Source organism: Lolium rigidum, chromosome 6 (genome assembly GCF_022539505.1).
Source record: "Lolium rigidum isolate FL_2022 chromosome 6, APGP_CSIRO_Lrig_0.1, whole genome shotgun sequence".
NCBI classification, from domain to species: domain Eukaryota; kingdom Viridiplantae; phylum Streptophyta; class Magnoliopsida; order Poales; family Poaceae; genus Lolium; species Lolium rigidum.
In genome coordinates this window covers 106,839,335-106,856,250 of record NC_061513.1, presented here as the reverse complement: position 1 = coordinate 106,856,250, position 16,916 = coordinate 106,839,335, and the positions used below count along the sequence as shown (strand labels likewise).

General features: G+C 47.3%; 1 protein-coding gene across 1 annotated transcript; it reads right to left on the bottom strand.

Moving 5' to 3' along the window:
* Window positions 1–603: 603 nt before the first annotated feature.
* On the bottom strand, window positions 604–3,473 carry LOC124667856. Its single transcript, XM_047205092.1, has 2 exons — window positions 2,845–3,473; window positions 604–1,532 (listed from the first exon to the last, which is right to left on the bottom strand). Exons 1-2 carry the CDS (start codon window positions 3,471–3,473, stop codon window positions 851–853), a joined length of 1,311 nt encoding a protein of 436 aa, XP_047061048.1. The 3' UTR covers window positions 604–850.
* Window positions 3,474–16,916: the final 13,443 nt, after the last annotated feature.

Sequence of the window (16,916 nt, the reverse complement as noted above, 5' to 3'; positions counted from 1 at the left end):
GTGCTCTCCAGAGAAGAACAAGCTATATCCAGGCGTGTTGATTTGCTAATGCTGCAGATGTTCTGAGAACTCCTCTCCCAAGAGAGCTTTTATCTAAAGGGAAGACACTCTCTATGTTCAAGAGGGAGTCATGAAGTGTCTTGTTTATTCTTATGTTTATATGTTTAATGCATATGTTTCCTTTGGAGACTAGCAACAATCCTGAAGTTAGTACGTATAACTGGTGTTGAAGTTTACATTGATTCCACTAGGTATTTTCACATCGCGTTTAAATGCGTGCAATTAAGGGTTAATTGGTGTACCCAATTTTCCCATGTGCCAGGCGTCGCGAATATTCATCAACACGATTGAGCATTCCAACTGAATCAATCAAACGACTGCATCCAACATCCACGGCTGCTTCAAGCTCCGCCATGTCGCCAAGCGAGTTGAAGTGCCCAAACGGCGCCTCGGCCATGGTCGTGTGGTCCGACACCATCAACCACAAGGCCGCGGTTCATATTCTTCTTCTTCATGTACCAGGCATCCAGGCGAATATTCATGAACATGATTGAACATTCCAACTGAATCTCAATCAAACGACACTGAACCTTACACCTACGGTTGCATCTAACATCCACTATTCAATCGCTCAAAAAACGAGCATAGAAGAACATAGACGTATACTACAAAGAATCGAAAGAATATTGGAACGAAAGAATAAACACATACACACACCCTGTTCGATCTGTTCCTGAGATCCGACCCAGCCTAAACTAAGAAAAAACAGCCACAGGCCATCACTTCCACAAGAAGGAACTGAATACTTGGCGAGTCGAACCCAAGATCACCACGGAGACGAAGAGTGGCGCTAGTCGTCTTGGTCCTGGCAGAGCTCCTTCCTGAGCCTGTGCGAGAAGAGCTTGCACGCGTCCATGCAAAGATCGACAGCCGCGGAGAGAGCGACGAACACGGCGACGTCGCCCATGCACGCCACGTGCTGCACGCCGACCTGCACGGTGGGCCGGCTCGCTTTCCCCTCGCCCTCCACCGTGGACCCCATCACGAACCCACCGGCGAAGGGCCACGCGCCGCCGGTGGCCCCCTCGGGGAAGGTGGCCGGGTCGATCACGAACTGCCCGCCGCGCTTGGCGCTGATGGAGGACTCGGCGATGGGGACGGCGCACTCGACGGGCCCCGAGTCGAAGACCAGCTCGAGACGGTAGCCGAGCGCGTCGACGGCGCCGCGCTCGCGCCACGCCTCCAGGCGCGCCCAGGGCTTCCAGCTGGACGCCCCGGCGGCGGTGGGCTGGAGGATGAGCCAGGCTCCCGGGTTGGCGCGGGAGACGCGGCCGGAGCCCGGGGACGGCACGAACGGGGTTACCATGGACGCCGCCGCCACGGGGGAGCCGGACAGGTCGTGGATGGTCACCATCCACCCCTTCCGCTGGTCGCGCCGTGCCCGCGCGTCGCCGTCGCCGTGGAGGTTGTTCAACCAGGATCGAAGCTTTCGGCTGGGGCTCCGAGCCATGGACGATTCCGACGTCAGAGATCTGGTCAAGATGCACATGCACGTGGTTAGCTTAGTAAACTCAAGAACACAAGTGCGTGCATGGATGCATGGCTAGTATTTAATCAGTAACAGTAGTTTAAGGACTACTACGTACTAGTGACAAAAAAGAACAGCAGGTAAAGGCGATCACGGTGAACTGGCCGTAAGGGTAGTGGACATGATAATGTAAGGAAGATTCTGAACAGCTAATGAGCTTACAGATCAAATGGGCAGGAGGAAATTAATGAGGTAGCTAGAGCAGCAGCAAGTTGGTAAAGTTCATAACATGCACATGCACGGTTGGTGTGTCTGCTTATCTGAATATTCTGAATAATCCCGATCATGCTGGATGTTCGATCGACAGTCCTATAGCATAGGCTACAACCTACAAGCCTAGTTACGAGTAAATTCTTGTCTAAGCTAATCTTAAACACGATATATATAATCGATGGGATCTGAGCTGCACTGAGAGTGAAGGTTCTGATGCATGAAACCAAACTTGACAGCTGGTCAGATAGCAAAACATAACATATCCTGGAGTTGTTTTACTCTCGAAAGCTCTGTGAACAGTGACTCCGATTGCGACTAGAGCTAGTACCCTGTTAGTATTAAACATTTCACCAATTCATTCCAAGAAGAAATGCCTCATGGCTCCCATGCCAGTATGCGACGCCAACTAAATAAGAACGCCTAGCTGCGTATGGATGCTGCAATATTTTTATCAGGCGATTATGCCAATACCGATACGTGGTATGACATGAATTATCCGCAAGGCATCTACGAGCTGGCATCCAATAATGAAAAAGGATGATGGGAAGAAGAAAAGCAAAGTATTCCAGAAAAAAAAAGGTCAAATGGAAAGCTGGGGATTCTCTTCGAGTTTTGTACGAAGAGAGGTGCACAAAATATATTCCCATCAGGCCATCACTTAATAACCTGAGCTACCTTGCTTCCCCAAATAGAAGAGTGTTGCCCAAATGGCTTAACCATAGCATTTTCATGTTGCACATTTGTGTGGTATATTTTCATTGTGCACAACAGCTTTTAACTTCACTAAAAAGTAAAAAAAAAAAACCCGAATTGCTGTTTGAGCCGCTGTCTTAAAGTTTAATTTTAAAATCTAGGGAAAATCCGGTAAATTTCTAGTTCTCACTTAGCGCCGAAATATGCATTCAAAAACATCGGAGAAGGCATTTTTTTGGAGCAGAGCACAAGGCAAAAATGGCTAACTTAGCAAGCAAATGGAGGAAGATCCATGCATATATTGTTCAAGTGTGTAGCGTTTCCTGCAAACGATCGAGCATGCCACCAACCTGGTCATAGCTGCCCTCCGGCCGGCGCTGAACCGGCAGGTGAACACGGGCTGCCGCTGCCCGCCGCCGGCTCCTCCACCGGGCACCTGGTACACCACGGGCCCGCACTCCGGCTCGCCCCCGAACTGGAAGACGTACCGCGGGTCGGGCTCGGCCCGCACGAGCATGTGGATCTGCGCGCGCGCGGCCGACGCCGGCTTCCCCACGTCCACCCACCCGTCGCGCGCCACCACGGTCTCCCCGGCCGCGGCGCGCGCCACGTCGACGGGCACTCGCACCCTGCCGAGCGCGCGGCGGGCGCCCACGCCGCCGCAGCCGGCGCTCCCCGTCGACTTGCCCGCGTGCAGGGTGACGACCAGCTCGGCGGGGCGCCCGGAGAGCCGCTGCACCGCGGCGGCGTCGAGGCTGAGCACGACGGGGCCACCGGACCCGTGCGGGAAGCAGGCGTTGGCGAGGGGCAGCGGGGCGGTGCGGGCGAGCGAGGAGGGCTGGTCGTGGAGGTGGAGCGTGCAGAAGCAAGGCGACGTGGAGGGGTGCACGCCGGCGGCGCCGGAGCTGGGGCGCGGCACGGCGGGGAGCTTGAGGAGGAGCTGGTCCACGGTGAGGCGGACGAAGGCGCAGGGGTCCATTTGCGTTGCCGCGCGCTCGAGGTCGATCAAACTGACAGGTGCGTGCTGTTGTATTGGCTTTCCCTGCGCGCGGGGGTTTATATGTAGCGCTGCGATGCGTCTAGCTGCGTGCGTGGCGAAGCGGAGGCAGATCGATCAGATGGAAGAGCAACCCGTCAAAAGGGCTGGTCGATCAGGGAGGGGATTTGATTTGGTGGACGAAATTGGACGCTAGTAGGATTTGCATGTGGGTCGTGGGATATGTCGTCGTCTGGCTCATGCCTAAACCCTAAACTAACACTAGACCGCCGCTCACTTGTATACAGTTGTTTACAATTTTCTTTTTGGGTGAAATCCAGCTAGGAATGAATTCTCCGAAAGGAGAGAAGAATGTAATGAGTGATAGGATTCTAAAAAGTAAAAATAAGTGTGGCTATTTCTTGGTCGACTCATGACCACAATGAAACACCAAAGAAAATCTAACTGCCCAGAACATTATTTTTTAAATGCATCCTCATTTGCAACAAAAAAAAAATCTCAATTAAAAACTCAATTGAAACTAAAAAAAGAACTCAGTCGCAATCCCCGCTTGCAACTCATATATGCACTAATCATGAATGACAGTTTATGACTTAATTGAACACTAACTTAGTTCTCAGTTATCCGAGAACTAGCAAAAAAAAAACGGTTCTACCAATCCAAAGTTCATATATTTTATGTCTATTAGTCAATCCTATAAGTGCAACTTATAGAAAAGCATAATCTAGTGAAATTTTGACATTTGCACCTTTATAAATTGGCTTACACGGAAGAAAAAAAATCTCTGTCAACTTAGAATTAGTATGATCAATTTTCCAAAACGAGACAAAATACTTGTCATTTTCATTTTAATGACAATAGAGTTTTTCGGTTAATTAGCGGGAAACCGGACAATAACCGCTATAGACACCCTCGCCGACCGTCATGGAACATGACCGTCATGAGGGCACACGTAACCACTCTGGCTAACTACACAAACTTCACATACACCACTGAAAAAGGAGGATCATCGTCGAGGTTGCCCTCTTCTGCGACTTTGATTTCACTGAGGAGTGACCACCTAAGATGTCCTTGCCAAATTAGCCTCGTGAAGCTGATGCCCGCCCGTGCCAAACAGATGGATCCTCGTGCAGAATAGCAACTAACACTAGACCGCCGCTCACTTGTATACAGTTGTAAACAATTATCTTTTTTGGTGAAATCCAGCTAGGAATGAACTCTCCGAAACGAGAGAAGCATGTAATTAGTGGTAGGATTCCAAAAAAAAGGAGTAGCTATTTCTTAGTCAACTTAGAATTAACTTAGTTTTCAGTCTGCCGGAAATACTAAGTCAAAAAATATCTTAAGATTCTTATAATATAATTAAGTATATCTATTATAAGGAATATTGACTATTGTATTTTTTAGTTTGCAAAATAAATATTTTTTATATATGACATCATCAAATCTCAGTTGCAACTCATGACTACCACGAAACACGAAGAAAACCTAACGGTCTAGAGCATTTTTTTTAGTTGCATCCTCACTTGCAACTAAAAGATCTTAGCACTAACTTAGTTCCCAGCTATCTAAATACTAACAAAACCAAAAACAAATGGTTCAACCTAGCCAAAGTTGATATATTTTATGTCTATAAGTCAATCCTAAAAGTGTAACTTATATAAAAGCACAATTTGGGTGAAATCCAGCCAGGAGTGATCTCCGGAATGAGAGAAGCATGTAATGAGTGGTAGGATTCCAAAAAAAAAAGGTCTCAGTTGACTGAAAATTAACTTAGTTTCCAGTCAGAGGACATCATCAAATCTCCGCTCTAACTTATAACTATCACGAAATCACAAAGAAAATATAATGATCCAGGGCAACTTTTTAGTTGCATCCTCGCTTGCAACTGAAAATTCTTAGTTGGAACCCCATTTGTAACTGAAAAAACTCAGTTACAATTCCACTTGCAACTTATATATACACGAACCACGATGTAATCGGACGGTTTATGACTTGACCGATCACTAACTTAGTTCTCAGCTACTCCAAAGTTGATGTATTTTATATCTATAAGTCAATCCTAAAAGTGCAACTTATAGAAAATCATAATTTGGTGGAATTTTTAAATATGCAGCTTTACAAATTATCTTACACGTAAGAAAAAAAATCTCCACCGACTTAGATTTAGTAAGATCAGCTTTCTAAAATTAGACAAAATACTTGTCATTTTCATTAATTAATTAAACAATGAGAATAGAGTTCGTCGGTTAATGGTGTAGACACCCTCGCCGACCGTCATGGAACACGACCGTCGTGATAGCAAACATAACAACTCTAGCTAACAACACAAACTTCACATACACCACTGAAAGTGAGTATCATCGTCGAGGTTGCCCTCTTCAGCAACTCCGATTTCACCGAGGGGCAACCACCTAAGAAGCCCTTGCCGAAGTAGCCTCGTGAAGCTAACACCAACCCATGCCAAACAGATGGCTCTTCGTGCATAATGCTGGCAACTTTGATTCCGATGAGAAGCTCCAAAGAGTAGATGTGCAAGACTCACGTCGAGGGACCATATTTGAATTACCTAATTTCCGGCTATATATATAATTTTACGTAAAGTACCTACATCAACATGTGACCCTCCCCATCGATCTCGACTCAATGTGCATAACTTAAGCTTAGGTGAGATTAACTTCCACACAACACAATTCGTAATTTTATTTGCTCTCTTGAAATCTACAACTTAGTATAGTTTGCTCTTTTAAGACTTGGATTTGCACTAAATCTACCTTTTCAGGCCGTCAGTATCAAATTTAAAATGTTTGGTCATCAAACCACATTATAAGCTTCTAATTTTGAGCATACATGTGCCCTATCCTAGATCATGCAGGTATGTGACACCGTGCATGTTCGCCAAGGATGCATGATGTGGCTATACTACGCACAACGATAGCGAGTCATCGCATACGGATAATACATGAAACTGACTGCAAGAGTGGCGTAGGCCATGCATATAAGTTATCGCCTATACTTGTAGTCTTACATATGTTGTACTCTCTAAATCAAGAGTTGATTTGTCCATGGCGCAGATAGATGGAGCTGAGCATGCAAGCAGGAAGAAGCAACGCGCGGGCTGGGAAAGATACTGCAGATTTCGCCATGGGTAGCAATGGACCAATGGCGATTACCATTTCAACGAGAAACAAAAATGGATGGTACCGTGTGAGATGGGCCGTTGAGAGTGATAGATGCGTGAGATGACCATCGCGAAGGGTAAGTGTGGCCTGTGGCGTAGTGTTCTCATTAGCGATGAAGGTGTATTATCGATGCTCCAAATCTGGTATAGGAAAAAATGTTAAATCTATTAATGCACAGTTTTGCGAAACAGAAGGTAGATACGAATACGATACCCTTACAACAAATTTACGGAATAAAGTTCAGAATCATGAGGAATCCTGGTGCAGCAGCATCAATCGATCGGTCGATCGCTACGGCAGGTCGACTAGATTATGAGTTCTAATGATTCATGATTTAAGACGATGACGACGTTTTTATATTCATCTTAAATTTGAAGTTGCTGTTGCTTCCATAAGTTGGGCATGTATGATGTATTCGGCGTGACCTGTCAGGGACCCTACCCGTTTACACCAGCAGCAGCTGCCGAGCTGTATCCACATGGGAGTATGCCGTGGGCGCCACTAGATTTACGTATCGCTCTGTAAGACAATGTTTAGGGAACGCTCAACACCCTTGAGGGTTGGCGTATGTTTATATTTATAGGGGTACAGCAATACATGGGTACAAGTACAATACACAGGCTACCGTATATATACAGTCTAACACCCTCCCTCAATCTTAACCGTGTCATCGAACATCTAACAGGTTAAGATTGCGCCTACAGCCTTGAAACAAAGGTAAGGACAATGGCTTCGTGAAGATGTCGACGAAGTTGATCCTTTGATGAGATAAACCCGATCCGAAGTAACTTCGTGCAACACGTTCCCTCACAAAATGATAGTCAACTTCGATGTGCTTCGTTCGGGCATGAAATACTGGATTAGATGACAGATATGTAGCACCGATGTTATCACACCAAAGAACAGGAGACTGAGTTTGCGGAACACGCAACTCTCGCAGTAAACACTGTACCCAGATCAGTTCAGCTGTAGCATCACCCACAGCTTTATATTCAGCTTCAGTACTACTCCGAGATACGCGTAGCTTGCTTACGAGAAGTCCAGGCGATCAAATTAGGACCAAAGAACACCGCATATCCCCCGTAGATCGCCTCGTCATCGGATTCCCAGCCCGATCCGCATCAGAGAAAGCAGAAAGCAAGCTTGAAGAGGAAGAGCGGAGTCGCAGTCCAAAAGACACCGTATGGCGCACATAGCGCAAGATGCGCTTCACAGCTGTCCAGTGAGAATCACGAGGAGCATGAAGGTACTGACACACACGGTTCACCGCATAGGAGATATCCGGGCGAGTAAGAGTCAAGTACTGCAGACCACCAACAACGCTGCGATACTCTGTAGCCTCTTCAGAACTAAGAAGCGTACCATCAACAGAAGTAAGCAGCTGAGATGGAGACATAGGCGTAGTCGCAGGCTTACACTGAAGCATACCAGCACGCTGTAACAGATCCTGGGAATACTTTTGCTGAGTAAGAGAGAGACCAGTATCATCATAAGTCACCTCAAGACCAAGGAAAAAATGCAGTCTTCCAAGATCTTTCACAGCAAAGGTAGAGCCAAGTGAAGATATCAGACGGTCCGTGACGATGACGAAGAGCTGACCAGAATAATATCATCCACATAAACCAGAAGATACATAGTAACCTCTGGGCGCTGAAGCAGAAACAGAGATGTATCCGCTGTAGAAGGAACGAAACCATGAGCACGAAGAGCTGCACCAAGACGAGCGTGCCAAGCACGGGGAGCCTGCTTAAGGCCATAAAGCGCCTTGACTAGGCGACACGGATGATCGAGGCGATCGGGATCAGAAAAACCAGGAGGCTGACGCATATAAACTTCCTCCTCAAGAACACCGTGAAGAAATGCATTCTGAACATCCAACTGGCGAAGAGACCAACCACGCATGACAGCCAAAGAGAGCAAAATCCGAATAGTGGTGGGCTTGACGACAGGGCTGAAAGTATCCTCATAGTCAAGACCATATCGTTGTTTGAACCCTTTGGCAACAAGACGCGCCTTGTACCTCTCTATAGATCCATCAGCATGTTTCTTCACCTTGAACACCCATTTACAGTCAATGATATTGACACCAGACCGGGGAGGAACAAGAGTCCATGTATCATTCTTCAAAAGTGCCTGATACTCAAGTTCCATAGCACTGCGCCAATGTGGGATTTGCATAGCTGCTGTGTAATGGCGAGGCTCAGCCGTCGGATCTGCAACGGCCTGAGATAGACAAGCAGCAAGCCAAGCCACAGTACCATCAGTGCGCTCCTTGCGACGAACAATGCCACTTTTTTCGCGCGTGTGAGGACGAGATGCCACGGGCGCAGTAGTCGAGGGAGGCGCCGGTATGACCGGCGACGATGCAGGAGCGGTCGGCCCACTCAGAGAGATGGGCGGCACAGAGGTTGGTGACGCCAGAGGCGACACCCCAGCGGATGCTGGTGCAGGTGATGGCGACGGGGACCGTTCGGGCGACGGCGACGGGGACCGCCCTAGCGATGGCCCAGCAACATCCGACGCAGGAGACACCGTGGGCGACGGCCCGGCATCGCACGACGGCCCAGCCAGGGGCAACGTGGAGACCGGCGCCGACGAGGCTGGTGACGACGAAGCGGCCCACGGGGTTGGCGCAGGCGGACGCACGTCGATCGGAGGGACTGCATGAGCCATGCAGCGATCGACGTCGCTGATGGCATCAGCAGTAGTAGGAGCAGGGCTGCGTGGACTGTCCAGCAGCTCAAGACGAGCACCTCTTCCAATACCTGCACCATGATTAGGCAACAAAATAGGCGAGTATGCAGCATCTTCAAATTGAACAGGCAAAGCAGGAGGTGGAACAACAGGAGAGGAGTGTGGTTCGGTGGGTGAAGAGGATGCAAAGGGAAACAAATGTTCATCAAAGACGACATCACGTGAGATGTAGACACGATTTGAAGGAATATGAAGACACTTATAACCCTTATGCATGGAACTATAGCCAAGGAACACACACTTTTTGGACCGAAACTCAAGTTTGCGACTATTGTAAGGGCGAAGATGAGGCCAGCATGCACACCCAAACACTTTGAGGAATGAATAATCGGGAGGTTCATGAAACAAGAGTTCAACGAGGTGTTTTCATATGCGAAGGCGTGTGGGAAATCTGTTTATCAAGAAACACGCAGTGGTAAATGCATCACTCCAAAACCTGAAAGGTACGGAAGCATGCGCAAGAAGAGTTAAGCCAGTTTCAACTATGTGGCGGTGTTTGCGCTCAGCAGCACCATTTTGTTGATGTGTATGTGGACAAGCAACACGATGCGCAATCCCATGTTTCTGAAAGAAGGAACTCAGATTACGATATTCACCCCCCCAATCGGACTGAACATGGACAATTTTATGTTTGAGGAGGCGCTCAACGTGTGCTTGGAACTGAATAAAAATATCAAACACATCAGACTTGCGTTTAAGTAAGTAAAGCCAGGTAAACCGACTGTATGCATCAATGAAACTGACATAATAATTATGACCACTGACAGAGGTTTGGGCATGACCCCACACATCCGAGTACACAAGCTCAAGGGGAGCCTTAACTACATGAGTAGACTCTGAAAACGGCAACTGATGACTCTTGCCTTGTTGACAGGTATCACACACTGAAGACGCTGTTTTATTGGACACAAAAGGAAGATCATGACGACGCAGCACATGGCGGACAACTGGGGTGGCGGGATGACCAAGGCGGGCGTGCCACTGTGAAGGAGCAGCACGAACGCCAGTGAAGGCTTGCGGAGCGGCTGGGGCATCAAGCACGTAGAGACCATGGTGATCCCGTCCTCTAAGAAGAATGTCCCGGGTGACTCGATCCTTAACAAAAAAATGAAAGGGGTGAAACTCAACAAAGACGTCATTATCAATTGTAAGTTTCTTCACGGAAAGGAGATTGCGAGTGACAGAAGGGACACGAAGCACATTAAGAAGGCGAATATGTTTAGAGGTGTGGGAAAGAAGCGATGCCTGGCCAACGTGAGTGATGCGCATACCTGACCCATCAGCGGTGCGGACTTGATCATGGCCGGTGTAGGACTCCCGAGGGTTGAGCTTGGACAGCTCGTGCGTCAGATGATCCGTAGCTCCAGTGTCCATGTACCAAGTCGGGTCAACAGGATAGGACGTGGTAGCCCCATGCGTAGCGAGAGCAGCCTGCTTGTTGTTGCCGCGGCCATCGTTGCCAATACCAAGAAAATCTTGCTTGAAGCGACGGTGGCAGCGGGAGGCGAGATGACCAGCTATGCCACAGAGCTGGCAGGGCGCCTTGGCGCCGCATGCGGTGCACACCCAAGCGCGGCCACGTCCGCCTGTCGTGGGCTGCGGCTGGGGCGGCGGACCACCTCGAGGCTGCTGAGGCGGCTGAGGAGAACCACCAGGGGGCCGAGGGGGACGGCCGCCAGTGCTTCCACGAGACGCGGCATGAGCCTCAAAGTCCATAGACGAGGTATCAGGACGCCGGGCACCGAGGCGTTGCTCCGTGTTGAGTAGACGAGCATACAGATCATGGGGCGTGATTGGGTTAGTGGCATCACGCCCTTCAATGTTTTCAACAAGGGAGTCAAATTCTTGGCCAAGTCCCTTAAGAAGATACCCAATGAACTCAGAGTCCCGAAGGGGCTGCCCAATGGAGGACAGTGTGTCTGCCAGTTCTTTCGCCTGATTGTAGTAGACTGTCACAGTTTTATCCAGCTTGTGTAAATCAGCTAGTTTGTTGCGGATGGCATTGGACCGTGCCATGGTCTGCGAGGAGAAGCTGGACTCAAGAGTGCGCCAGGCATCATATGAAGAGGTGGCGAAGAGCACCATGCCTGCCACGGACGGCATCAGCGAAGACTGTATTGCACTGAGAATAGCCTGATCCTGGGCAGTCCATTGACGATATGCAGGGTTGGCAACCGGCAGGGGATGGCCATCAGCCGTGGTGAGCTGAACCACGGCAGGAGGACACGGTAGTGAACCGTCGACGTACCCATCCGGATAGTAAGCTGCGGAGAAGCGGGAGCACTTGGGCGCGCCACGGCGGATAATTGTCGGGGTTCGGCTTCACGGTCACAAGGTGCGCCAGATGAATTGGTGGCGGGTCACGGAAGGAGCCAACGTCGCGAGGGACGGAGGGCATAGCAGGCGCCGCAGACGGCGGCACGGTCACAGCGGGCGGAGGCGAGTGCGCGCCATAGGCCACTGGCGGCATGCCGTAGAATAGAGGCTGGCCGGCAAACCCTGCGCCAAGGGTGGAGGCAGGAGCTCCATGAGGCACCAGGGACAAGCCATCATAACCAGACGTAGGCGGCAAGCGAGGCGAGACCGCGGGCGCCACGGGATGCGGGGCCGGCGACGGTAGGAACATCGACGAGACGGGGGCCTGGGTCGGCACCGGGACGGTCGGCAGCGGCGAGGCGTAGGGCCACGCGTTCACAGAGGCGGCAAGCGGGAGACCGTCCGAAGCGATCGAACCCGCGGCCACGGTGGAGATTGGTGGGGGAACGAGCGGCGGCGGCGGGTTCCCAGAAAGCAGTGCCGCGAGAAACGGCGACACCAGCGGGTGAGATGACGAGGAGTCCATCCCAGGCGTCGTGGACGTGGTCGAGGCGGCGGGGAGCGACGCGGCGGCGGCGGAGATCGTCGCGGCGGCGGCGCTAGGGTTTGCAGCGGAAGACATGAGCGCTAGGGCTCTGATACCATGTAAGACAATGTTTAGGGAACGCTCAACACCCTTGAGGGTTGGCGTATGTTTATATTTATAGGGGTACAGCAATACATGGGTACAAGTACAATACACAGGCTACCGTATATATACAGTCTAACACGCTCGAATAGAAATGTAGCTGTACGCGCGCAGTGGCCACCTGATCTTGATCCTTGTTAGATATCTCAATGATCTTGTCGACTCGATCCGTCGGATTGGCTCTGTGGTTGAATAATTGTTCCAAACTCCCACACAATTCAGTCAATACTTGTAGCAGAAATGAATGCCCAATCAACATACTGTCTATCAGTACAGCAACAGAGAGAGGCGATACTAGAAGGTAGAAGCCTTAGGGTTACGTCCCCACGCCGGCGATACTGCTAGTCTGTACGCCTCGGTGGTCTTGGGCTTTAGAGGTGCGGCGGACTATTGCCTCTCATCTCGGAGGCTTCCTGTTTCCCTTTTATGTTTTTTCAGTATCTTCTTTGGAATGGTGAGGCAACAACGATGTCCTGAAGTTAGAATTAGGTCTTGTCCGGGATAGAGATTTGTGCACATGGGCACCAGTAATCTCGTTTAAAAAAATAAAAAAATCATATTTTTGAGTTTTAAAAAAATCTGGAAAAAAAATCCACATATAGATAATGATGTATCACACAAACATGCAAAAAATCAATTTGAAATACTTAATATTTTGGGCTACACAAAAATGACAAAATTGTAGATCTGAGTAGTCATTTTCAAATCTCAAAAACATATCAGTTTTTGTCATTTTTCTCTAGCTCAAAATAAAAATAATTTCGGATTGGGATTTTGCATGATTGTGGGATGTATCAATGAAATTCTTCAGAATTATTTTCATGATTTTTAGAACTTGTAAAAATATTTTTAATTTTTTTTTAACATAGCGAGAGCACTGGAGCTCGGGAGCTAAAAGCACTTTTCGGTCTTGTCCGCTCTATCCTTGTTGTAGTGGTGCATCTAGTGTTGGTGGAGGGCACGTGGAGTTTGTTTGTCCGACAGATCTCATGAGATCTAGTTGATTTTCGTGCTTGTTGGTGTGGTGTCAGGCCAAAATCTTCTGATCTACGGTTTCGTCATTGTTGATGGTTGATGTCCTAGTTCGCTTCTCTTTTGGGGCCTTAGAACGACGGCTTCTCATTTTCCTACTACAACAAGCTATACTACGACAAGCATTACACGGTTCCGGTGAAAGAGGGCGAGGACAGCGGCACGCCTTCGGCTCGTGCCAGTATCAGTAGTCGCTAGGTGGTCTAAGAATATATTTGAAGAAGTGAGCCTGCCTCACTTGGTTAGGGAAGTGGGTGTACAACTCAACCACCCAGGTTCAAGTTCTCACAAATGCAGATTTGGGTTCTTATAATTTCAACAAAAAAATCATTGCAGGGGCTTCTCCTACTATACTCCTTTCAATAAAGAACATGTTCGTATTTTTTATTACTTTTGATCTTTTTGTACTATTATTGACGTTTATTAATAGATGAGTGAACCATATTGTATATTTTTACTCTGCAGCGTAAATCAATTTTTATTTGTGTGACACCTATTAAAAGATGTATGTGTTCAAGTGTGCTGCAAGAGTGCCATAATATGGTAGCTGATATGTATGTTTTTTTTTTTGAGAAACGGGGGAGCGTAGCTATGGCCTCTACATCGAAGTGATGCATACAGCCTTCATTTATTGCAAATATTTTAGATTCATAGTTTACAAATTATAGATCACTTAAAGTCTACATGAATCAACCAGCGGCACAAAGCACGCAAAAAACATCTACCAATTTTGGATTCTAATTGTTTTCCGCCAAACATCCTGCAGGTTGAAGAATATGAGCGATATCAATCGAGTGCATCCATAATTCAAAATGTTGCAGCTCATCCGCGGGTAGGAGGGAATACCACATGTTTATTCATTATGTAGCTTGATGGATATCCTGCAAAAAAGATTTGGAACTTTGATCTTATTAAAAACAACATCATTACGACAATTCCAATTTTTTATTGGTCAAGTCAAACCACAGACTCCCACACAAGTTCTATCCTAAACTTTCTTCTCGATGCCATTCACCAAATTCCCAAACATATTGGTAATAATAGCAAGAGGAGGTATATGAAAATTAAAATGAACAAGTCTCTAGACTGATCTCATAAAAGGATAGGAAATAAAAGGATGTTGAATATATTCTTGAGCATCACATAACGCACATTTAGTGCAAAATATGTACATTGCATTTATCTAAGTTATCTTTAGTTAGCAAGAGAACACATAAAAAATCTTCATTGTTGGTGGTACTTTATGTTTCAATAGGCATTATGCAGATATCTCCTACGGTCATTCATAAAATCTGCATACAACATGGAATTTACCAGAAAAACTCTCGATGGAGTCAAATTCCAAGAGAATTTATCCTGTCCATCCATCAAAAAAACTCTCATTAAACCCTCGACTAGGTCCGGCGAAGCTATTCATTTCTCCTCATTGAGTGCCCATATGAACTCTATTTCAGTGGTGAATTTGACAACACAACAACAACATTCACATTTTTACATTGCACTATGCTGCATAAAGATGGGTATTGAGTAGCCAAAGAGGTCGGTCCTAACCAAGCTTCTTCCCAAAAATGCTCATTACCCAGTTTCCCACATTAAATGAGCCACAATTGAAAACTCATGTTTCACACCATTATACCCTCTCAAAAGGGTGAACCAGTTGGAGCCAAAGTCTTATGCTAGAGATATTTATTATGTAGCAGCTCCTACCTGCACCCCTTCTTCATTAAATCGTTTGAAAAGGCATTTTGTTAGTAAACATTATTTTAATCTGAAATACTTCAATACCTAAACCACCCTAATTCACGTGGCGATAGATAATAGTCCACTTTGTTGGACGGTACTTCTTTTTATATTGATCACTTTGCCAAAAGAATCATAAGTGATAAAAATATAATCGGTTTCTTACCCCTTTAGGTATTTCAAAGAAGGATGATAAAACCATCGGTAGGCTTGTAAGAATTCTATTTATTAGTATGAGAGCATTTTTCCTAGCCAGCACTTCAACTTTTCTCAATATGGTTTTCTACGGGTTTTCATTCTCTGTCCAAGCTTCCTGTAGGGAATATGGATATCTAAATATTTGAACGGGAGAGATCCCGCCTCACATCTAAAGATGTGCCTATACTCCTCTTAAAGTCATTAGCCTTACGAAAGAAGAAGAAACGTTTTTATAAAAATTAATTTTAAGATCCGAGAGTTGCTCAAAGAAACAACCATGGGCTCCCCGTCGTCCACTTGTGTGCATCGACCGACTGTGGCTCGTGGAGTCGTACGTGGGCGTATTGTTGAACAGTGTGGCATGGAGGTGGAGCTCGGCCGGTTTGGGTGCTTCTTCAGGCCGGCCCCTCCCCCAGGTACGCTACATGCATGCATCCTTCGTGCTCGTGACGCGAACGTTTCACCAATCGCTCGTGTAGTGTACATGTAGCGTAGATGTGTGGGCCGGGTACGTACGTGAGCATTGAGACTTGGAGAGAATTTGTCTCCCCGTCTTCGTACCACTTGGGCACATGCATACATGCATGGAGATGAGATGAAGCGAAGATGCTACTTTGGTTACACCTACACGAGAGTATATATACACATAAGATACGTATCGACCGATTTGGTTGCCGCGCTGGGAGATGTCAGTTTGGTACTCCAGCTTTGGGCTGCGTTGATTCCGTATTTCCGTAACGTGACAAAGTGACAGTGCGGCGGTATGTCAACCACATGGGAGTATTTCTCGCAAAAAAAAAACACATGGGAGTATCACCACGAGGAACCTAATCTGATCTCTGTCTTTTGTCTGCACGTAAGCAGTCCTCCTTGGATGCAGACATATGCTATCTGGCACCTCTTGGACTGACATACGATCCTTGTGACAAGACACATCATCCTTGATCGCCCGTAAATACAGTTTTGGAGTGTCATTATGATCTATCCATTTTAAAATATATAAAAAGCTCTACATTAATGAACAAAGAAAGGGTTAATTGAGAACCAACCTGAGGTTGGGTGGTTAGGAGGCATGGTACTTCAGCTCCACAAGAAGTTCAAACCCCGGATTTAACATCTCGTGTGTCTCATAAAAGCGGAATATTCATTCAGTGGGAGGCGACGTTCCCGTCGACGACGAGGCGCTCGTGGTGACTTCGTCAATTTCAAGATCCAATCCGCCGGCTCAGTCTTCTGGAGGTGCTCATAGGGGTAGGGTGTGCGTGTGTACGTTCATAGGGGTGAGTGTATGCGGGTGTATATGAACGCCTGCGTTTGTACTGTGTTTCTAAAAAAAAGGTTAATTAAAGAAAAAGGAATTATGATTTAATTAACGCATTAAAATTCCATGCAACCTTCTCTAAAAAAAACCTCCTAACCTCTAGGAAAACTAATAAACACTTCCAACCTGGTACAAAACCACAGCCACGCTTAACATATGGATCACCACAATGAAGAAGAAAAGCCCCACTGAAA